Genomic DNA, 22,883 nt, shown 5'->3' with positions numbered 1-22,883 from the left:
TTAATTACTCATTTTATTTATTTGAGAATATCGAGCATACCATCATTTTATTTTTTGAGAATATCGAACGTACCATCCGGAGTTTGCATGCCCCCTTTCCAAAATGTTGAGACCTATATGTAAATGTTCAATAACTATAAATGTTTGTGAATTTTTTTTTTCCCACAAGTTGTGAATTTTATATATATTTGCGCGTGCGCGCGTGTAAAATCTTGACCTTCTAATGAAAACCAAAGAGACAATTATACAAATTGCTAATGGAAGATGTGAGAATCATCCACGTCGAGAGCATCAAGCATCTCTTAATGCATTAGTTTGCGCCAGCTTGAAAGGTTACCACATACCAGCTCCAGTCCAAGGTTTGTGCTGGGAGAAAAACGAATTGTGAAGCGGAGAAGGGTACAAATACAATAAAGCCATTATTTTCAGATTATTTACATATATATATGTACAACTCTGTCTCCTAATCATGGACAGAATTTGTTTAGCAAAGTATCAGATTACAGTCAACCTTGCCCACTTCATGTGAAAACACTGCCCTATTAGTTTAAATATCAGTGTAATTCACATGATCTGCAATCTGTTAGTGTTTTAGGAGATACACCAAACCTATCCAGGTGGAATTATCTGGCAGCTGCAGTTGCAGGAACCCCTTCTCTGAAGATAATATTTGCAACTGGTGAGGGAAGCCAAGCTCCATTGCCACCAGCAGCCTGGCCATCCTGACAATTGTTGCCACCCCTCTTGGAATTCCCGTGGCCCTTCTTCAGTCTACCACCCACGCTTCGTCCAACTAACCAGCCCAGTTTCATGGCTGCAAATAAACCCAGTGCAATTGCAAGTGGTCTCACAGACCAGTGGTAATCCTCGATATGTTTATACTTCTCCACTACACCAGGACAAGTATCAAAAGAAACAAGTTCCACTTCGGATGGATCCGCCAAAGAGCTGCCAGATCCATGCCCTAATGGGAATCTCCCTGGAAACCCAACAACAAGGCACCCATTTGGAAGCACTTGCAAAATCTTCCCAGTGGCCCATTCTCCTCCTCTCTTACGAGGCCACTCAAACCGAGGAGTGAACACATTTGCTCCGACTCTAACAAACTGGCCAACATAATAAGCCTTGGCCATTTGAATCTCGGAATAATTTCCTCTCCAGAGAGTCTCTAACCCTATAAATCCAACAGATACACTTCCATCACGCTGCACAGAGTGTAGAACTCCAACAGAAGAGTGTCTGCTATTTTCATCCTTTAAGCTAACCCAATCTCCTGCTGCCAAGCCAAATGTGACCCTCTCAAGTGAGGACTCCTGTACTCTGAGAGGATTGTGCAGCCCAGGAATTTTCACTAGAACAGAACTGTTTCTATCGGTGTCAGCATCCAGACCAACCACGGTTCCTGCTGGGACATCCACTGTCTGCGGTTTCCGTGCATTTAGTGGCTTTCTTGAACGGACTGTGTCACCCACTTGGAGATGATCCTTCAAAGGATACCAGGCAGTGTAACCTTTTACGCTAGATGTATCAGTAAGAGCTCTGCTTCCTAAACCAGTCCATTCTCCATCATTGTAAACAGCATTTTGCGAGCTACAAGGATTGAAAATTTTCATGATGTAAACCCAAAACAAAGCAAAAGAAAATGCAAGGGAAAACCCCCAAACTTGAGTTGAATTGCTTTGAATAATTATTTTCCCTTTGATGGACAGAAAGATATGTAGACATGACAAAATAGAGCCAGTATCTAGCAAGGATATGAATAATATTGTTAACTAGATATTGTATTGAATACTTTTCCAATCATCCCTCTCTACACAAGCAAAAGTTATTCATATCAAGTACCTAGAAGTAAGGTATGAGTTGTCAGCTTCATGCATACCAAACGTGACAAAAAATGCATTATATTGTGTATTATTGTAAGAAAATGCTGGTTTTAGGAAGGGCAACACCTAATGGGATGTGTCAGCATGTATGCATTATCTGACACAAGATTCATTTCTTTTAAAGTAGTGAAAGGTGAGCAGGTTTCACACTGTGCAACAACAGAGCAATTTAGTAGCTCATCATATTACTTGGATCTAAAAGGAATTACTGTAGTCGATACCACAGGCCTACAACCAAAAGATGCAAGTTACCAGAAGTCAAGGGAAGATCAATAGCATGTCAATTTACAAAAGCTCTTCCTAAAACAATATACAACAAAAGGTTACCACCATGAAAATGTTTTTCACTTTTATGATAAGGCATGATGAAAAATATATGTAAAAGCTTACCTTTCAAAAGCATGCAAGATATCTGCCATTAGAGGACGGTTTCTGAGATCATACTCGAAGCAACCAATAATAACATTCTCCACAGCAGGAGGCAGGCCACTGGGAATACGTGGCTTTTCTTTCTTTATAACAACTGAATGATAAATTTCTTCAACTGATTTACCAAACCAGGGTTGAATACCTGTCAACATCTCCATTATACTACATCCAAAGCCCCACGTATCTGTCTCAAAAGATATAGGACCCCTCACTTCCGGTTCCCACTGTTCTGGGGCCATGTAGTTTGGAGTTCCCAGTCTGAGAGCCATATCTGAATCAGACAATGACCTCCCAAGCAGCAGATAAGGGATCCCAAAATCTCCAAGGACCAGTTGGTCATGCTCACTAAGAAGTAAGTTGGAAGGTTTCAAGTTCAACACCAACAGCCCAATGGAATGCAAGTCCGAGATTCCTTTTGCTAATTGGATCCCATACCTGTAAACATTAAAATCTTCAGAAAATAAGCAATGTTTTTTCAACTATATTAGCAGGGGTCAAACATTCATATTGTACAGCCTCAGCTCTATCAGACTAGATGGAACTGCAGCTGCATAGTTATAGCAGGTGGGTGGGTGTAGTAAGCAGCCACATGCTATTCCAATTTTAGACTCAGCAAGTATAAGGGTACAAAAGAAGAAGCAAAAGAACTGCATGCTTCCAAAGATAAAAATATATCCCAAATATGTCACCTCAAGATATCAGGCAAAGGAAGCTTGCCTCCTCTCTGCTGAGCTATTCGATCGCCCACCGATCCCTCGTAAAATTTCATGGCAATACAAATCTGCCAAGAAGTCATATAGCAGACTAATAAGAAGAGAAAGTAATAAATCCAATTCTTGTAACTGAAAGATCATTAAAAGGAAAGCTAAAACATCCGATAAACAAGAATGAAACCATAAAAATACACATGGACCCAAAAATAAAAAAAATAAAAATCAAATTTCAAAGGGAGTACCTTTCCATTAATGACTGAAATACCATGCAACCAACAAACACTTTGGCTTTCTCTGAACTTTGGAAACAACTCTTCAAACTTATTGACAAACACTTTTGCACAGTCCTCCTTCAGTGGAAGCAACATCTTCACAGCTAATTCATGATACTCATCAAAATCATCAGCTGACTGATGATGCGTAGCTAACCAAACATCACCAAAGGGACCCCTTCCAATTCTGTGCTTGAGTTTCAATGAAGTAGGATCAATCCAAGGCCTTGTCTGAGTAGGTGTAGCTACAACGGTTCTAAGGTGGTCTGGATCTCCTTCAAATAGCTCATACTCAAAGGAAGCGGCTGGCTTGGGAGCTCTAATCTGTTCAGCCATTTCTCCTAAAACCAATATCACAGAGAGAACAAACCAACCAAAAAAAAAAAAAAAATCAACACCACCACTAATTTCGATCAACTATCATACAAGAAGAAGCAAAAACTAAACCATTAGGAACCCAAATTCTTTCTAATTCAAACACAAGCTTACCTCTTTCAAAAAGCTAAGACCCACTTTTATCAGAATCTACAGAACTTAAAACAATTTGTTTTAAAAGGGGGGTCAAAGAAACCAAAAAGTCAAAAACAATTTTGATCAATCAATAATTAATCAACTTTAAATTAAAAAGAAATCTATACAATTCAAAATCTATAATTCCCATCAACCCTCTTCATCTTTACCACTTTTAACACTTATTATAGATTCTTAACCAAAAAATTGTTTCTTTTATTTTCTTTCAGTTTCTGGGGACCAAGCAAAGAAACAGACAGAGAGAGAGAAACTTACCGTAGAGTGAGGAGAAATTGTGGAGCTCTGAAACTTGAAAGTGAAGTTTGGAACTGAACCCTAGAAATGAGTAACTGGGTTCATTTTATTTATTTTTCCTTTTTTTTTTTTAACGGAAATTTGGGAAAGTTGATAATGAACAGACAAAAAATTGAGAATCACCATTACGTGGGGGAATATACAATACTCGCTGTTGTCTGTGTCACGTAAGCCACGTCACCAAAGAACATCCTAATTCCGACACGTGTCCACTATGACCACCATGACATATTAAATATTCCTGGAGAGTGATCGATTGGTGTGCTGGGAGAGATTTTTTCTTTTTTTTTTTTGGGGAAAGAAATCAATAATTTCGTTATAATCACAGAGTATATAACAATTATCCTGAAAAAAATCATCCAATTAAATGACAGAATCAGAATATAAAAGAATTGGGTAAAATTACTATAATAACATAAATTGAAAAATATCAACAATAACTCAAAAAAGTTCGAGAACTGGCCTGATGGTTCTGCACACAAGACACAATCATTCAGATTGCCGTGGGAGGTAGAGGTTGTCGTTTGAAAATTGTGATTCAAAAATGGAACATAAAATCTAATTTTCTCTCACTATGTGTAATTTTTCACTTTACTCCCTTGTGGTTTGGCATATTTATACTTAGATAATGGGGATCGGATCATTTTATTAGTGAAAATCCCCTACATGACAATAAAATTATGATTATTCATGACAATTCCCTAAGTGACATAAAAAATTCAAAGGACAATCATCAGGGTGATAAAGAGCAATCCAATTCACTCCATATGTAGTGCTGAGAACAGCAAGAGCAGAAATAAACAAAACAAAAATCCTTCAGGAAAAGCCAAAAAAAAGAAAGGAAAATAACAGTAAGCACCCATGTCAAAACACCAATTCAGAGCCTGCGGCAAGGCCATCAATCTTCTCCAAAATATTTTGCCCTTCGAAGATGAAACTTTCTGCCTTGCTGCTCCTGTCAACTTCCTCAGTAGTAATATTCCTTTCCATATATGTAGTAATGACCTTAATCTCAACTCTCTTCACGCAATGCTCCCAACACGAGACGGGAAGAGATTTGCAACATTGTGCAGTCCCTCCTTCATAAACAGGCTGTTGTTTATATGTGAACTGAAATACAAGAAGATATGAAACACGTAAATCAAATAACATGGCCATGATCTATCATTATCTCTTCTTTAGAAAGAAAAAGGAAGGAAGGAAGAGTAAACACCCAAATAAATACTAAAAAAAAAAAAGCTTTCTGCATGTGCATCATAGAAATCGATATACCTAGAGAGTTTACTCTAAAAGATCTAGTTGATAGATGAATCACTATAAAAATCAATTCGCTGGGCCGATGCAATGCAATACTATAAAAATTGCTCATCATCTTTTATGTGTAATTTTTAGAATTTTAATTAATGGTGAACGTTGAACTATTAACATTGGGTTTTTATTTCATTATCATAATGCCTATTCCACCTTGCCTGAGAATCAACAAACAAGCATGCAATATCCAATGGAGGCAGAATTTTATGTTAGCTTTCATCGACAATAAATCATCAACAAATCAACTTTTATGCCATTCAATTAAGATCCTGATATCAAAACAAACAGTTTTTCCTTATCTGTCATGCCAATCATGTATGTTGCATTATTCAATGCCAGAACACTTGCCGTATAGTCAAGATAAGCACTCCCTTCGCAAGATAAGCATAAAAATTGTGTAAAAACAGACCAATGAAAATGTATCAAGTTCAAAACTCGCAAAATAATAAATAAATAAATAGACAAACAAATGTACCTTCAAATAAAGGCTTTTGCTACCTTACATGCAATGTAAAGTACAACTTCTCACAAGGCTGGTGGGCCCAAGTGGAACCCACAACTGAGTTTGTGAGAGGCTGTACCTTACATTGCATGTAAGGTAGCAGCTCCCTCAAATAAAACTTCTTTCTGTATAGGTAATCTAAACATACGATCTCTACGTGAGGTGAAATCCAGAGCAAAAAATCCATAAATATTGCAACAGCAATTTTTGGTTCCGCTATACTTGCTGTAAAGTTCAAATGCTTGGCACCAGACAGTGGGTGAGGTAGAATTTGCTTAAATTCTCCAATAACACGCACAATCTTCAAAAATGAAATCAACAAATTGAACAGTTAGAACTCAAGAATGTTATAACATATCATTTATAAGAAACTTGATCAAATTTAGAGAGTCCGCTTCCAGTCGATTATCCCAAAGTCCATAAAGTTTGGGATCCATTCGCAACATTGCAAGATAGCTTCCCGCATTTACAATACTGTAAACCAGTTTACAACATTGTAAAACTTTGGACGTTATAAAGTTCGGGATTTCCGAATTGGAAATTTTTCCTAACTTAAGTAGATGTTTGATAAATCAAACATACCTTAGAGTTATAGGCTCGCAAAATCAACACTTTAGACAACTTATGGAACCTTGCAAGTAGCTCACAGTATTTTACATACCATTGAGAGTGATAAATGTCATAAGGAGAAGAGAAACGAAACAGATGTCACGGGATAAGTGTTTTGCGCAGCAAACCCGTGCGGTACTTAGACAACTTTGTCTAAGGTTGCTAAGAAGCCTTGAGCTTCTCGACTAGCTAAGCCTAAAGGTTTTCGAAGTGCTAGAGAGAAGAGAGTAATTGAGCCAAATGAGAAAATTGTATTACTAACAAGAGAGATTACAAGAGAGCTTTACAATGCTTGAGTTGCTTGCTCAATGCTTGTTGTGCAAATACTAAATGGCATGCCCTATTTATAGGGGAGGCTTGCCAAGCTCTAGAGATTCTAAAAAATTCTACCATGTGCCTAGAATTCTAGATATTTGCATGTACTAGAGATGTGTAGAGAATTCTAGAGTATTTACAAGCTCAATGTGCTAGAATTGTCTAGAACTTTCTGGAATTGGGCCAAGCTAGCATTCTTAGCCTTGTCTTGGACTCTTGGTGGGCAAATTGGGCTAACAACTTGGGCAGTCCGCAACACAGAGCTCAGTTTCTAACAGAGTCAAGGCGCTTAAAGACAAGGATACTAAATCACCAGCATACGCAAATATCGTTAAATTAGGAGTGTCAATCTTGACTTCAACCAACCTTTCACAAGTATTAATGATCAATTTCTTAAGGCGGAGGCTTGAAATTGTAATGCTTTCTATATTGTTACAAAGGCTTATATATAACTGCTTGAGCAGCGAAAGACCTGAAATTTGGTTGTTGAGCCACTCATCTGTATAGGAACCATCGCACAAATCCAAGTGTTTCAGATTCTTACAGGAGCTTACATTGACCAGACTGTTATAACGAACAAATTCCGGATGCTGTAGCAAAGGGCATTGAGCAAATAAATTGTTCATTACTTGATCATCCGCATACACATCTGACAGGTGCAATTTCCTTAAAGATAATAACTTCACATCATCATTCCTTAGTGACTCCAACTTATAGTTTTGTAATGTTAACACCTTTAACGATTTTGAACACACAACCATTTGAGGCAGACTGTTCCAAGTATCCAATCGCCGTAGATGTTCAACTTCCAGCTCTTCAACATTGCTCTCAATTGCATAGGAAATGCATCTGTTTGCAAAATTTAAGGCTGCCTCGCTGCCATAGGTCTTGACTGTTAACTTCCTTATAGACACCCCATGTCTTTGACGGATTTGCAGAAATTTTTCCCAATAACAGCGGGATTTCAGGATTCTTTTTTACTTACTCGGTCCTAGAAACTTAACCTCATTAATTTCTAAATCTGAGAATGTATGCCAAGCTTGTAGCCATACTTTAGATATCATACAAAATTGAACAAGTTGTTTGAAGGGAAGGAATGACATGATGAGTTGCAAAATTGGTTGTGGTAACGCAGAAATCCGGTCCACATTGTGATTCTTCTTGAGACGACACATTTCATATAACGACCTAGACAAAAGCATAATGAAAGAGTTGTCTGTACAAACTCCATCAGAACAAAAATTTATCTTAAAAAAATTTGGGATTGACAATTATACGTTCCCGTTTTTGAATAACTAACAATCTCCATCAAATTCTCAAAAATAAAACTGATTTGAAACAACTTGAAACTTATGTACCAGTGATTCCAAAATAAAATAAGTATAGAAAGATAAATATTCAAGGGACAGGAAGATCGAGCAGAACAACTGCTGAAAACGCATAATAAGAACATGAAATAAAAAAATAAAATAAAAACTTACAGAAGCAATATTTCTCTGCATTGTTTAAGTATAAAAAGAAAGAAACTAGGTTTACAAATTGCACAAAGTCGTGGTATTTGGGTGGGAGTGGAGAAGAGATTTTTTTTTTTAAAACACTGATATGATATAATTGAAATCACAAACATTTAAATCGTTACCGGAGTTCATTGCGTTCTGTTACACTGGAGGTAGGGATGGCAAAAATTCCCACGGGGACGGGTACCCTCGGGGATTTTCCCTATTCGGGGAGGGTATGGGGATAATTTCATACCCAATTTCTTATTCGGGGAGGGGACGGGGAAATTTTTTTACCCAATTTCGTATTCGGGGAGGGGACGGGGATGAGGTGGAATCCCCATCCCCTACCCATTTCCCCATTTAATTTTTTAAAATTAGTAGTAAATAAATAATAAAATTTAAATTATAAAATTATAAATATTGGTAAAAATAAAAAATATCAAAATATTTATATTATTAAACTTTTAAGTCTAATTAACTAATTAAAGTCCTAAATTTTTATTTAGGACATTAAAAAGACCGACTATATTCTAATAGCCAAACATTTTTTTAAATTTTAATATTCTTTAAATATTTTAAACTTAAATCTATTTTTTATTTATTTTTAGATGTTATAATTGCCCACAATGAATCACAATTTTAATATCTAATCTAATATTTGCTTTTGATTTGCTCCGATTTAACTATTGTGTTGTAAAGGGAATAGTCCACATTTATAAAGTGTCCACGCCACCATTGAAAAAGTTAATCTTGAATCTAAATTCGATTTTATTTGTAACAATTTTGTATTAGACTATTAATTTGTTCATGATAGTTTGTAAAAGAAGTTTGTATCCCTTGCATGTTGCGTTACTTACTAATTTAATGTATGTGACTTTTGTAATAGATATTAATGTAAGATATATTTCGAACTTTACTTTTATTTAAATTTTTTATTTTAATATGATTAACTCAAAATCGAAAAAAAAATGTATTAGTTATTCGGGGATCGGGGATCCTCGGGGATCGGGGATCCTCGGGGATCCCCTGTTATTATTCGGGGAGGGGATGGGGATTCTCTCAAGTAATTCTGACGGGGACGGGGAGGGGACGGGGACATACGCAAAATATCGGGGATGGGTACGGGGAGATCGGTCCCCTCCCCTCCCCTCCCCTCCCCATTGCCATCCCTAACTGGAGGCGCTCATTTGTGCCAAGGACTGGCTTCAGTATGGATCTCTGTCGTCTGATTCCTGTTAGGAAATTTAGCTTCATCACTCCAAGCAATTTGTCAAGCAATAAATTAACAGAAAAATTAAATAAAAAATACATCAATCACACAACACAAAATTTACGTAGAAAACTTTAAATTCGGAGAAAAATCACAGCCATTGTCGAGAGACAAAAAAAAAAAAATATTCACTATGTGAAAAATTATTACAACCACACTCTCATAAATAATTTTCTCTCACCCAAATCCTAAATACATGATTCCTAAAAATATTTCCTAACCAAGCAAACCCGTAATATCCATATTGAAGAGCCAAATTTCATTAGCCTTTTCATTGCGTCCTCTTACACTGGAGGCGCTCATTTGTGCCGAGGACTGGCTCCAGTATGAATCTCTGTCGTCTGATTCCCAGTAATGCAACTGTGAAAAAGGGGTTTAGGTGTAGGTTTCATTTTCATCTAACAAAAGAATTAGTGCAAAGATGGTTTTGCTCCGGAGATTTTTTTTCTTTTTTCTTTTTATAGGTGTTTGATAGTAGCAAATGTCATTAGCCTTTTCTTTCCCCGCCTATTATTTTCCTACTGTAATGAATTTTATTTCAGTACTTAGGAAACGGTACTGCTTCTTAACGTTCTTGGATTCAGTGGGTCAAAAGGTTATATTATTATTATTATTATTTTAGAGAAAGTAATACTTTCATTCGTTAACTTTGTGAATAGGTACAAAAATTGGGTTATATTGTTGTTACCATCATTTACCGACTTTAGCACTTTTAGCGCGTTTGGTTGGTGCTTTTACTCATCTTACTTTCGTAAAATAAATTTATCGGAATCAGACTTGTCATCGGGCACCAGTGGTCTAGTGGTAGAATAGTACCCTGCCACGGTACAGACCCGGGTTCGATTCCCGGCTGGTGCAAAACTCGTGGAGCGATGAAAATACTCACCAAGTGATGGCTGGGTCCATCACGATCATCTGATCTTTGGATGAATGCAAGTGCCGACTGAGCTCTTCAATTTTTTTCTTTTTTGGGGAATTAAAATTTTTATTTACTGTTTACTACTCTAATCTCAATGGAATGCTGAGCAATTTGCTCTTGATCTTTTATGACACTCTCATTTCCCTCCAAAACTCACATTCTCAAGAAACCCCCAACAATGTTCAACAAAATGTTTTCTAATTCTTCTATATCACCACCATCTACACTCACCCAAGAAACCCCACTCATCTCTCTGCTTGAAACCTGCGAATCCATGCACCAACTTAAGCAAATCCACTCTCAAACTATCAAGCTTGGACTTTTAACAAAACCCCACTGTCCAAAACAAACTCGTTACCTTTTGTTGTAGTGAAAAAGGTGACCTGAAGTATGAGTGTAAAGTGTTCAGGAAAATTACCCAACCAAGTGTGTTTCTTTGGAACACTATGATCAAGGGTTATTCTAGGATTGATTCTCATAAAAACGGTGTTTTGATGTATTTGGATTTGTTGAAGAGTGATGTCAGGCGTGATAACTATACATTTCCGTTCTTGTTTAAGGGTTTTACGCGTGACATTGCTGGGAGTTTGGAAAAGAGTTGCATTGTCATGCGGTGAAATTTGGGTTTGATTCTAGTGTGTTTGTGCAAAATGCGTTGATTAGTACGTATTGTTTGTGTGGGGAAGTTGACATGGCTCGTGGGATTTTTTATATGAGTTGTGAAGATGATGATGGCCTTCATGAACTCATTCGGATCAAGGCTGTTGATGATGACCTTCATGAACTCTTTCCCGAATACCTTGTGCAGATGCTAGCACTGCCAGACACTTTTATGGGCGAAGGGCTTGAGGTCATTCCAAAATCTCAGGCGCCACGAGAAGAGACCCCTCGTGTTGGAAATCTTGAAGAAGGAACCCCTCAGGAAGGACGCCCTCATGAACATTCGCAAGATGACATGTCTCTTATTTCTAATTCAATTCCTCAGAGATAATAGGCTTCAAAATTAGAAAGTCCATCTCCAATGCTAATGATACATTGGGAGGCTATAAAATGTTTAGCACAGCTTAACCATACATGTCTTTAACAAATTTCATACAAAATCGCTATTTAACAGGACATGCTAAGGATTTTCAAAATAAAAAAAAAAAAGGGACATGATAAGGTGTAGAAAGTATCACAATTGATGATGCCTTAACCTTTGTTTTGAATGATAGCAACAGTCCATGGGAGTATCTTCCAGACCAGGAGCGTACACTGTACAGCATCACAAGGACAAAGTCTCTGCTTCAATTATGGGTCGTCTTAAAGAAGCAGGGCAAGTGACCAAAATAAGCCTCGAATCTTAATATCAAAAATCCTCCTCGTACATCAGCTCTACTTTCACAACAACGCAAAACAATATGACACAACCCAGACGGTCAAACCAATGACAACAGACGAGACAAATGATATTAACAATCTGTACAAAATCTGACAAGTTCTAGTGCTAGGAAACAATCTATGTTGTAACTCACGAATCTTTGCATTGCACTAGGCTGCTGCTGCTGCGACATTACTCACTGGAAGCTCTATCAAATCCAATTGGATCAGTTGACGCCGTACCTCCCGGATTCTAGCCTTCAACCCAACTACTTTGCAAACCAAGCCTCCGCCAGCCTCATAACGGAATCTGTACAGATCTGAATCAAAGCGCCTGGGATAACGATGAAAATAGCGGTTATGATAATCCAACAGGATGATGTATTCTTGACGGTGCACACCTCGAACTGCCCAATAGGTCTCCACAAAGTTAATTCTGAAACGTCGAAGATTACAGCTCCAGAATTGGAGAATTGTTGCCCAATTGTGGTTTCTAACTTGTTCAGCAGTTAGTGGATCTCCTATCCCTTGCAATTCAACGTAACAATAGCATCCACAACCTCTACACTAAAGAACAACGAATTAGATAACAACATTTTCTGTAGCTTTATTACCAGAGAGTTAAAAGTTTTTTTTTTCCTTACAGTACTGTTGATCTCTCTTCTAGTATCGAAATTCAAAGGAACATGTAGACTAAAACCGCAGAATCGACAGTATCCCTAGTAATTGAAACATTCAAAATCAGTCCCAAAAAAAAAAGATAAAGATAAAGAAAATAACAATGAGTGAGTTTACAGACCGTCATGTCATATGTGAATGTGCCATAATCTAGGGAATCTTCAGGCGATAATGTCAAAACAAATTGCATCATCTCACAAGTGATTTTCAATTCAAACAGCACCGGCTGATCCATCCCTCCTATAAACCTTCTAGATCTGGGGTGAGTTATTCGCTGCCTCTTTTGTGTGTGCAGCTGCTGCTGTAGTTCCCTGAGAGTTGGCTCTGTCTTCCTCTTACGTCCCTGGTCTCCTGCTGGTACACCATTCTGCCCCATATAAATTTGTTGTGGCTGAGAACCAAGGGCGTAGTATATTATTGCTATTACAACAACTGCTTTCAGAGCTTCTGTAAGGTTAAATACATTGAATAAATGATTAGTTGAACTACACTATCATAATCAGATTGAATAATGCATAAAATGGAAAGAAAAGATAAATACATACGCCTGCAGAGGGAAGACATTTCTCTTAATTCGAATGTGGACAGATCAGCATTCGTTGCAATAACAGCAAAAGTAAGCATATGCATACTGTCTCTGCTTCCGATATAGAGTGGATTGAATGGACCAGCCTAAAATTCAAAGAGACAAAAGAAACAATGGTTTTACACAGGTAAGAGTGAGCCTGATTTATAAAATTTGGGTACGTAGTCTGCAATTTACCAGAACAGCACTCCCTGAATGCACGTTTCTGCATTTTGATCTCAACAGATTCAAAAAACCGGGATCCAGAGATTCATTAATCCTCCCAAAGTTACAGAGATGACTCTTGAAGAATATGCAGTGGATGACTCCAATGCCATGAGCATCTGGGAACAAAATCACAGACTAACAGTACTTGTTATTATCACAAAACTGAACCATAACAAAGTTAGAAATCTTAAGAAATCTCCTAAGCTCAAGTATCAAATTTTGAACCAAAGAGATCAGAACTAAACTATCAGACAATCAGCTGGAACGGGGAAATTGCAAAAAGTTGCAGCAGCAATTAAATACAAACCAAAATCAGAAATTTCTCTTTTCCATGAAAATAAAAAGGAACGTGAAATGAAATAAGGATTTCTCTCTACCCAAAAATGTAACAGTTTCTCTTAAATCAAACCCCCTTGATGCAAAAGATGCAAGGGTTTCAGGCAGATCAGCATTGGGTAAAGGAAGCTCAAATGTTGCTATATCTGCAAGAGCAAGCCTGCTGTCTCTCCTGCCAGTATGCAGTGGATAGAATGGACCACCAGCCTAAATTCAAAGACACAATGATTATCTATACAGAATGTACAAACATAGATAGAAAGCCAGATTTCATAGACTTGGATGGTCACATGATACAGGAATTTACCAGAACAACACCTTCTCTGGCAGCCAAAGCAAGAGTATCCGAATAAGAAACCACACCAGGGAAAATTTCTTCGAGATCCTCTTTGATTATATTGATTACATAGAAACGATTGAGAGATTCACTGGGAAGAGACATTTTCTCTGAGTCTACTCCATCAGCTTCATCCAGTAGAACTGAAGAATCACAACCCTAAACAAGTTCCAAATTACAGAAAACTCAACTCAAAATTAATCTGATTGAAATAGCAAGAACCCAATTAACAAAATTACACATAAAATAATTGCTTAACCCAGATCAAAATGTGAATAAATCAGATAACCCTAGTGAAAAATTAGCGGAATAAACAAGATTGTTTGGAGAGTATATCAGTGGATGAAATAACTAGAAATAGCAAGAAGTAAAAAGAAATTCAAGATTTAACAAAACTCAGAATATTAAAAAAAAAAAACACACCCACACACACACAAAATAATATTTGACTGAAGTTGACTGAATAAAAATGGACCTCAATGGAGCAATCCCGGAAAACGAGGCGCAAGAAAGCAGGAGCTACACCGGAGCGTGATTTTCGGAGATACCAAACCATGGCCCGAATACGGCCCTCAGCTTGTAGGCACCAATCGCGGTTGAAATCGTACTGCAAAGAATCATAAGGCTCGCCACAGTCGCCTTCTTCAATTTTCCCGCCATTGGACAAGAACAGGGCCCCAGCGCCGGCGGCTATCCGAAAGAGAGAAGGATCCGACGCTGGATACTCGTAACAAACATAATGCAAGAAATTACTGGTGGAGTTGATGTTCAAGGCTTTCTTGGTATCGGCGTTTCGGTTCTCGAAAGAGATCGGGAAGCTGATCACTATTCGCATTGTTGCTAGTTCCAAGATTGATACGGCATTTCTTTTTCTTGTTTTGTTTGCTTTTTGGGGGAGATTTCTGTTTGTGAGCTTTTTGGTGTGGGGTTTCAGAATTTTTTTTTTCCTGAAAGGAGTTTCAGAGATGGTTGTTCGTTGGAGAGGGCTGTAAGTAGAGCGTGGAAGTACAAAATGGCGGGAAATTATGTTGCCCGTGGACAAAAATGCCCTTCCAAGCAGAAAGTATGTTAGGTCTGTTTTGGGGTAAATTACGAGAATGCCCAACATTGAAGTGGTTAAGTGATTTCACTTAACTACTTAAGGTTGTTTTTTTTTTTTATCATGATTCTCAGGAATGATCAACGGCTGTTAATGTATGGATATGATCAATAGCGGAGTAGGTTTATTTGCCATTTATCTTGATCAAAATATTATTATAAATTTCTTTTATCATTCCCCTTTTTATTTTAGACTAGACAAGATAACTATTTTTTTTACCAAGGTGGTGAAGACCTAAGATAATTTTGCTTCCAACCATCAAATTTTTTAATAAAAAACAACGATCGTGAATCCAATTGAATTGACATACACATAGCCCTCATACGAATCAGAATGTACAATATAATTATGAATGAGAGAGTTTACTAAATTAAAGGTCACATCTTATGCCACATAATTAGAATAGTATTAATGTATGTCATTGTACGGAAACGCAAAAGCAGTAATCTCGAAGTCCTGGATTGGTAAATAAGGTCAAACGATAGTATTTAAATTGTAATACCATCCAGCAAGAACTATTCAATTAATAAATCAAATTACATGCTTAGCGTTGTAAAAGCATGGAAATTTAAACAGATCCAGAAAGCTGAAGCAGCCACAAACCCTAGAATGATGAGGATTGCATCTCCTTGGCGCCACCAGACCAGAAAATCTCATCTGGTGGAAAGGGGAAAACAAATATGGAACCACATTAAAAAATCATTGCGACGAACATCTAAGACAGGATAAATCCATTAATAAAGAACATATACGATGGACTATTCCTCAAGGGTTTGAATAAATTTCTACTTTAGGTAAGCTTGAAGGTCCTAGTGAGGAGAATCTGATTTATGAAGTTTTCAAAACAAAATGTAGGCAAGGGGCTAACCATGGCTGGTATAGGCAGGCCACCACACATTACATCAATCATCCAAACTATTTGCCTACGTAATTCTAAATCCATGCCTAATAGTAGAAGTAATTAGCTCAAAGCTGTATCATCCTAGGCGGTGCAAGGCAACGCAGGGCAAATCTGGAAGGACGGCTCTTGCCTTCAGTTGTCTTCCTCGTTACACCCCGCAATTTGGAATACGACAGCCATCCTTTTAGGAAGTGAGCTAACTTGAACCCCGGCACAGGAATTTCCTCATGATCTTGATGTTGATAGTACTTGTAGCTGTCATCTTGATTTCCTAAACTGTCTCTGTCAGCAAGATCATGTTTTTTCTCTTCATCCGCATCTGATCCTGGTGATAATCTTTTATGCTGATCTTCTAAATTGTCTTTAGCAAGAACAGCTTGTTCGCAAGTATCTGATTCCACAGACAATCTAAAAGCAAGAGTTTTCAGTTCCACTTCAACGTAAACAGTACAAATATGAAGAAATATAACAATCGAATAAGCGAAAAAAATTATTTTGTTCTTTACTTAAGAGCTACACATAAAATTTTAGAAGGGAAGATTATGTCATCTAGATTTTCTTATTGCATCTTGATTTTGTCATTACATCTCACAAAGCTAAGCTAAACGCATCAGGCATTTTGGTAAATCCGTATTTCACTTCTTGCACAATTTCTGTTCCTCTGTATATGACATAACAGTACCCTAAACTAGAAAATTTTCCGACTCAAAATCTTAATTTTTATGTCAGCTAAATATATAGAGCAGGGCAGAGCCTATCCTTATATATGTAGCCCCTGCTCCAACTGGGATGGACATCTAATAATAACACAGGGAAACCAGAGAAATGAAAGAAATATCAATTTTCTTAGCATACATTTTGATCACCTATGAAATGCTCGCCACATTTTTTTCCACACATTAAGTTAACCCCATGTCACATTACTTTTTCAAGTTAGGTTTGACTCTGGAACCGTTAATCAGATGTGATTTCAGTAAGCACTTCAGAATTTTCCAGTATAAAGATTTAGAATGCTCCCAAAGCAACCTTTATATGTCTAGATTAATAACCATGATTGTCCTCAAACCTTTTTTTTGTTTTTTTGATCAGGTGATTGTCTTCAAACCTGATTATTGTATGCATGCTGTATGCGCAGAAGCTCAAAATATGCCAAGAGTTATGCAATAGCATCATAAAAACATAACACTGTTTTTGAGTGTATGCAAATGCAAGCAAGCAGTGATTCTTACCTTGAGAACTGTTGGCAAGCAACGTTCTGTGTCTTAGACCGTCTTTTTGAATGTAAGTAGTCAAGGGACATGTGCCTAGAGAATTGAAGCTGTATTTACCACAAGCAGAGAAAGTAGAGAAACTAGTAAGCAAGCTGGAAATAGAGAAAGATTCAGGAATAGATCACTCCATTAGGTTCCATTAGGTTCCATTAGGTTCCCAAGAAGAACTCAGGAAAGCCAAGAATATAGTAACAATGCAGATCTAGAACCTTCACATTCACATTTGAAATATCTAAAACGGTTAAAAGGCCCATACTACTACATCATGAACTGCAGGCTGAAGCCGAAAGAGATTAAACACATTGGGTCTAGAGAGTGATAGCTGGCAAGGGAGAAAAGACTAGATAACTTATTGTGTAATGGAAGATTAACACTTAAAAATTTGTGAGACGGAAAATCAGAACTTCTAATGCCAATTAGTTACTCAGAAAGGAAATTAACATGAATAGCATAAATAAAACAGATGCCATTAAGATTGCCCCCACCCAGTATGTACTGCAATTCATTCAATTGAAACTCAAACTCAAGCAAACTCCTGATCCAAACCATGAATAGTAACATATACAAAAATTAACTTTACCATATTGCTATTGTTCACATGGAAACAAAACCCATGCACATTACTTCTCCACCCAGATCCCTTCTTCCCAAGTTTATATAACCTTGAGCATTCTGCCTAGGCTACAAATGATAAAGCATATTACCTTGGAACTTCATAGCGTGCTACCAACTTAGTTACTTAACTAACGCATCCCCTTGTTACTAATTGTTTGTTCAATATGGTATCCCAATAAGAACTCGAAGTGAACAAGTCAAATCTCATATCACAGAAGGATTTAATGTGACCAAGTTAGCACATTCACGAAGAAACACACATGACACAGAAGGGGAGCTCTTTATCAACAGGGCTACTAGCAAACTCAATGGCCAGCTTTTGGGCTTCAAAACCTATATATTTCTAAAAAAGATCAACTACTGAGAATTGATTCTGTAAATTTACTTCAGCTAAAAATAATCAACCAGGGGTTTCTTCAAATATGCAAATGTGCTATCATCTAAAAGGAATATTAAGATCTGCTGCAAAATAATAAGCATTATGTGCTCCATAGACTAATTTACTCCATAGAACATGAAAAAGAGTCACAAACCTCATCCCCATCCTTCATCCTAAAATCCCGAATGTGTGTTTTGTCATTAACCAGCTTTCGGCCATCATAGCACAAGCAAAAGTGTCCCCAAACATTTGTCCTGAGTTCATCAAATTCACAAAAGTAATCATTATTCATCAAACCTCACATAAATCACTAGCTTATAGATAGATCATGGAAATTAATCAATCAAACATATCATATTTTACCATGAAATCTTGCCTTGACCCTCGGTAGGTGATAGAGTAAAAACTTCTTCTATTGCTTGTCTGAGCTCTCCCACCGTAGCATTCCTCTCAATGTAAACATCTGCCAAACCAATTCACATTATCCTCAGTCCAAACAGCTCATCATACAAAAACCGAAAAAGGCAAAAATTATCCTCTTCCTTCGTATACTTCCACCATTGTTGATCATAACTAAAATATGCAACAAAGATAATTTTGAAATAGCATCAATAAAAATGAGAAACCCGTTTGCCATTTCAACAAAAATGCCGTCAAACACAAGCTGCTACCGTTTCATAAATCCCTTGATTAAAACAGTGGACAATGAGAAACAAAAATAAAGACATAAATAAAATAAATGATAAAAAGAGTGTTAAAAATAAATACCAAAGCGCGAACCGTCGAGCTTGAGAACAGAGAGCCGGATTCGAGGCTGCGGAAGCTTAAGGTACGGCATTGTCCGTACAGAATTACCCTCATAGCAATCACCAACATCATCAACATCGTCGAGTGTCAGTGGCGCCACGCACCGTCTCTCTGTCAAAAACCTCACCATTATTTATCACTACTACCGATCAAAAAATAATCCAGAGGGATTGATTATTTAGTACTGTTTGTTTTGTTAAAAAAAAAAATCTTACAGAAAGTAATTTTTTTCTCTTTTTTTTTTTTTTTGTGTTGGTTGTTCAATTTTGAAATGCTAGGGTTTCTATTTTCATTCAACGAAAGTACAAATTAATTTTGCTGTCAGACTCCTCTCTCTCTCTCCTTCAGTTTGTTTTGCTTGCTGGTTTTGGGGAATAGACCGTTGGGGGCGGGATTTTTCTTGCTCCTTTCAGGGAGGTATGGGCGGGGTTTTGACTGCACGCGTTGTTTGACTGTACTCGCGTGATTATGATGCCACGTGGACAACGGTATGTACTTTCCTTGGGATTGCGTCACGTGTGTTGAATTACTTATAGCACGAAGGCGTGGGCTGACTGACACTTTGCCGGTTTGCCCCCGCCAACAAACGCATTGAGATTAATAGGTCCAAAAACGACACCACTTTACTCTACCCGGGGCTTAGCCCCGCGTGGGTGTGTGCAAAAAATAATTTTTCTTAAAAACTACAAATCAGTTCAGATTGTGTCAATCAGTCAATGTATAAAATCCCTGTGTGCACAGTGTATTTTAGACATACATGATTTGACAATGTGGGTTACCATAAGATAAGTATCGGGATTTTGCTACGTTACAATTAATGTAACATACACAAGCCATAAGAACCACACAAACATGTGGGTCCTATAATTTGTGTGGTTCTTGTGGCTTGTGTATGTTACATTAATTGTAACATAGGGACTCCCTAAGTATCGTTATCCCACTAAATCATTATTTATTAAAATATTTATAACAATTATACATACTAGCAAGAGTGGGCGATGAAATTTAAAACATAAATTGAACCTAACCCAAAACCCAAAATACAAATTTGATGGACCTACTGAGATACTATAATGATATAAATATTTTATTTCCTTTACAAACTAGATTAAAATGATGCTTTTAGGCAACGTTGGGTAAGGATTTGAATCTTAAAATGAAAAGAATCGTTTGGTTTAAATAAATGTATTATTGTGTGCTGTAATTTGTATGAAAATATTATTCTCTCTTTAAGTGTTCCTAAAACCACAAATATTCGTATGAATTTAGTTGTGCACATAATTGGTAGAGAGGATTCCGTTGTGAATAAAATCTTTTGCAATGAAGATGGAACAAAGATTAACAATGTAGGTTGTAGATGTGGCAATATGGGTTACGACACGATCACACAACACAAGTACGACGTGATTTTTTTTTCATATTCATGTTGACATAAATTGATACAAGTAATTAATGGATTGATAGGACACAAGTGATAATTGTGTCATATCCATGTTAGACCATCTCAACACATTTATCCATTTATGGTACAAATATAAATTAATATGTGATAATATTATTTAAAAAATAACTAAAACATTTATTCATGCCACATCTATATTATATAATTTTTTAAAGAATTTTCATTATATGGTCCAAATGATAAGTCACTTGTTTGAATAAAAAATAGATAAATTCATAGTAATAACCCACTTACTTATTTCAATGGATAGTGTTAAAGTTTTTTAACCACTTTCATAAGAAGTGATAAAGATTATTCATTTCACTTATTTGATGGAAGGAAATGTCGGGTCTTTTAAGTTATGAATTACTACTATAACGCTGGTCCTAGCTTAACCAAATTTATGTTTGCTAAGAGCTTGTTTTCTATCAGAATACTATAAAGTAAAATAAGATAGAACTTAGAAGACACCTTTATGAATTTTAGTAAATTTTGTGAGAGGGTTGACAGTGATACGACGCACATCTAAGCAAAATTTGTGATGGACATATCCAGTAAGATAAAGTTTTTGCTTATTCCAAGATTTGTTTTGTCATGGCTGTAGAATGCTCATCAAGTTTAGCCCCCATTTGTTTTGGGTTTATGATATATTAAGACTATAAATGGTCCATCAAAAGTGAGAGTCTTTTAATTGATTAAAAAACAAGTGAATAGTTGTGTTAAATCATAAACCTCTCATTCATGGTTTTAGTAATGGATTCATACACATTTTTATTGTCCATGAAAATATAAGAATCATCTTTTGAGATTGTGGATATTGATATGTGGGAAAATATAAGAATCATCTTTTGAGATTTTGGGTATTGATATGTAACTTACATTTATTTTAACTATAAGGTTTAGAAATACAATTTATAAATCCAATTTTTTGTTTGGTTGAGTTTAACCATGATAAATATTTAATGTCATTATTACACTGTTTGATTTATTGGTGACAAAAATAAATATGGTATATATATCTTGAGAATAGCTATAGCATCTTAAGGCATTTTGATATAAAGTATAATGCATAGAGATAAAAAATTACATTTTTATTATTATGGATTATAGTTTTGTTGTGTCCGCTGCATAAATGTATTCAATATTTTTATCTGCTCTTTAAGATTTGATTGTCTTAAAAGTAACATTAACATCAAATTCTAGCCTATTATTTGTGCTATTTCTGTGATGACACTGAAGTCTTAAAATAATATTATATCTCAAAAGTAGCCATAGCATTTCAATATATGATATATATTTGATGAAGTATATAATACCATATAAAGATAAATAAGATGAAATATGGCATCAAATGTTTGCAATTATTCATTAAACAGTTATTTGGCCCCACAGGGAGATAATTATATTAATGATTTTAATTGGAACAAAATAGTGAATTTTTAGGCATCAATTTAGGAGAATTTTCCTAGGCTTGTAGGTATGAAATTTTCTAATGTTAAGTTCATATTTACTAGAAGTCTTTGATTACATAGCTTGAAATGCATATGTTTTTTTTTCCCCTAATTGATTGCATGATCTTGATATATAGAGTTTTATGTGGATGAATTATTTGTTCTTATAAAATCAAGTACTCCACACGAACAAGATGGATTTAAGCAGTCGAAGTATTAAATGTATTGAGCTTAAATTTCATGTAGGGAGAAAATTAAAAAGAAAAAAGAAAATAGTAATGGTACTTCTATACTCAGTGGGTGAAAGTTTTATAAAGGTTATAAAAAAAAATTGTAACTTCTCATGAGACATTGACCATCACCCTAATTTCATTTACAAATTATAACGATGGAGTAAATATAAATGTCTTATTTATGATTTATAATATTTATAATGTTAATCTCATTTGGATTGTAGAGGACTATGTTATCAAAATATAAATCTTAAAGCTAGTGGGAGTTATAAAGCTTTAATTTCATACATAGATGGTAATTTTGCAATAAAATTAAGGTTGTCATACATAAAGTGAATGACTTTATCCATTATGAAAGCATAAAGTTACATGCTATGAAAGAAATATGCAAGCATTTTGGTTAAGAAGATTTTATCAATGGTTTGAAAATTATTATCGATATGAAGACCAATAATTATTGAAGTAGCCAAAAATGAATTTATCGACCTAAAGTTAAGTTATAAGAGGTCACGTTAATAAGAATGAGCTGACTATTGATCATATGTAGCAACAAAGCTCATATTAAAAGATCCCATGAATTAAGTTTTGCTAGCTAAAGTGTCTAATGGTCATGTGGATTTTATGGTTTATTGGCTG

General features: G+C 36.1%; 4 protein-coding genes and 2 non-coding genes across 7 annotated transcripts; 2 read left to right on the top strand and 4 right to left on the bottom strand.

The window, feature by feature from the left end:
- Nucleotides 1-398: 398 nt before the first annotated feature.
- Nucleotides 399-4,245, bottom strand: LOC102619142 (E3 ubiquitin-protein ligase KEG-like). 2 transcript variants are annotated; one of them, XM_015530762.3, is made up of 6 exons: nucleotides 4,084-4,231; nucleotides 3,787-3,822; nucleotides 3,268-3,638; nucleotides 3,002-3,093; nucleotides 2,274-2,747; nucleotides 399-1,590 (listed from the first exon to the last, which is right to left on the bottom strand). In XM_015530762.3, the coding sequence occupies exons 3-6, from the start codon at nucleotides 3,631-3,633 to the stop codon at nucleotides 624-626; spliced, it is 1,899 nt and encodes a 632-aa protein (XP_015386248.2). In that variant the 5' UTR covers nucleotides 3,634-3,638; nucleotides 3,787-3,822; nucleotides 4,084-4,231; the 3' UTR covers nucleotides 399-623. The 2 variants fall into 2 exon arrangements, with proteins under 2 accessions (XP_015386248.2, XP_006465314.2); XM_006465251.4 differs by lacking the exon at nucleotides 3,787-3,822 and having other exon boundaries at nucleotides 4,084-4,245.
- A 6,170-nt stretch (nucleotides 4,246-10,415) lies between these two features.
- TRNAG-GCC (transfer RNA glycine (anticodon GCC)) lies at nucleotides 10,416-10,486 on the top strand. The gene has a single exon. It is a non-coding gene; the product is annotated as a tRNA-Gly (tRNA).
- A 9-nt stretch (nucleotides 10,487-10,495) lies between these two features.
- LOC112496446 (small nucleolar RNA snoR114) lies at nucleotides 10,496-10,579 on the top strand. The gene has a single exon (XR_003063008.2). It is a non-coding gene; the product is annotated as a small nucleolar RNA snoR114 (small nucleolar RNA).
- A 975-nt stretch (nucleotides 10,580-11,554) lies between these two features.
- LOC112497252 (uncharacterized) lies at nucleotides 11,555-13,251 on the bottom strand. The gene is made up of 4 exons (XM_052444163.1): nucleotides 13,130-13,251; nucleotides 12,706-13,031; nucleotides 12,551-12,625; nucleotides 11,555-12,473 (listed from the first exon to the last, which is right to left on the bottom strand). The coding sequence occupies exons 1-4, from the start codon at nucleotides 13,212-13,214 to the stop codon at nucleotides 12,078-12,080; spliced, it is 882 nt and encodes a 293-aa protein (XP_052300123.1). The 5' UTR covers nucleotides 13,215-13,251; the 3' UTR covers nucleotides 11,555-12,077.
- A 438-nt stretch (nucleotides 13,252-13,689) lies between these two features.
- LOC127898795 (putative Peroxidase 48) lies at nucleotides 13,690-15,422 on the bottom strand. Its single transcript, XM_052431280.1, has 3 exons — nucleotides 14,526-15,422; nucleotides 14,021-14,209; nucleotides 13,690-13,920 (listed from the first exon to the last, which is right to left on the bottom strand). The coding sequence occupies exons 1-3, from the start codon at nucleotides 15,156-15,158 to the stop codon at nucleotides 13,690-13,692; spliced, it is 1,053 nt and encodes a 350-aa protein (XP_052287240.1). The 5' UTR covers nucleotides 15,159-15,422.
- Nucleotides 15,423-15,636: 214 nt separating this feature from the next.
- LOC102619626 (uncharacterized) lies at nucleotides 15,637-19,563 on the bottom strand. Its single transcript, XM_006465253.4, has 5 exons — nucleotides 19,084-19,563; nucleotides 18,679-18,778; nucleotides 18,470-18,569; nucleotides 17,280-17,368; nucleotides 15,637-16,458 (listed from the first exon to the last, which is right to left on the bottom strand). The coding sequence occupies exons 1-5, from the start codon at nucleotides 19,250-19,252 to the stop codon at nucleotides 16,116-16,118; spliced, it is 801 nt and encodes a 266-aa protein (XP_006465316.2). The 5' UTR covers nucleotides 19,253-19,563; the 3' UTR covers nucleotides 15,637-16,115.
- Between the last annotated feature and the right edge of the window lie 3,320 nt (nucleotides 19,564-22,883).

Source organism: Citrus sinensis, chromosome 7 (genome assembly GCF_022201045.2).
Source record: "Citrus sinensis cultivar Valencia sweet orange chromosome 7, DVS_A1.0, whole genome shotgun sequence".
Classification (NCBI taxonomy): Eukaryota; Viridiplantae; Streptophyta; class Magnoliopsida; order Sapindales; family Rutaceae; genus Citrus; species Citrus sinensis.
Note: the sequence above shows the minus strand (reverse complement) of the source record. Positions and strands in the feature narration are given on the sequence as shown.

Coding starts and splice junctions, on each gene's coding strand:
- LOC102619142 (XM_006465251.4), bottom strand. CDS start 3,633: ATGGCTGAACAGATTAGAGCTCCCAAGCCAGCCGCTTCCTTTGAGTAT. Junction 3,094..3,267: donor TTTCAGTCATTAATGGAAAG/GTACTCCCTTTG, acceptor ACTTCTTGGCAG/ATTTGTATTGCCATGAAATT. Junction 1,591..2,273: donor ATCTTGCATGCTTTTGAAAG/GTAAGCTTTTAC, acceptor CAATCCTTGTAG/CTCGCAAAATGCTGTTTACA.
- LOC112497252 (XM_052444163.1), bottom strand. CDS start 13,214: ATGCATATGCTTACTTTTGCTGTTATTGCAACGAATGCTGATCTGTCC. Junction 12,626..12,705: donor CATTCACATATGACATGACG/GTCTGTAAACTC, acceptor TTCAATTACTAG/GGATACTGTCGATTCTGCGG. Junction 12,474..12,550: donor GAAGAGAGATCAACAGTACT/GTAAGGAAAAAA, acceptor GTTGTTCTTTAG/TGTAGAGGTTGTGGATGCTA.
- LOC127898795 (XM_052431280.1), bottom strand. CDS start 15,158: ATGTTGGGCATTCTCGTAATTTACCCCAAAACAGACCTAACATACTTT. Junction 14,210..14,525: donor TCCGGGATTGCTCCATTGAG/GTCCATTTTTAT, acceptor GAACTTGTTTAG/GGTTGTGATTCTTCAGTTCT. Junction 13,921..14,020: donor CCAGAGAAGGTGTTGTTCTG/GTAAATTCCTGT, acceptor CTTTGAATTTAG/GCTGGTGGTCCATTCTATCC.
- LOC102619626 (XM_006465253.4), bottom strand. CDS start 19,252: ATGGTGAGGTTTTTGACAGAGAGACGGTGCGTGGCGCCACTGACACTC. Junction 18,570..18,678: donor GGTCAAGGCAAGATTTCATG/GTAAAATATGAT, acceptor TGATGAACTCAG/GACAAATGTTTGGGGACACT. Junction 17,369..18,469: donor GGATGAAGGATGGGGATGAG/GTTTGTGACTCT, acceptor TGGTAAATACAG/CTTCAATTCTCTAGGCACAT.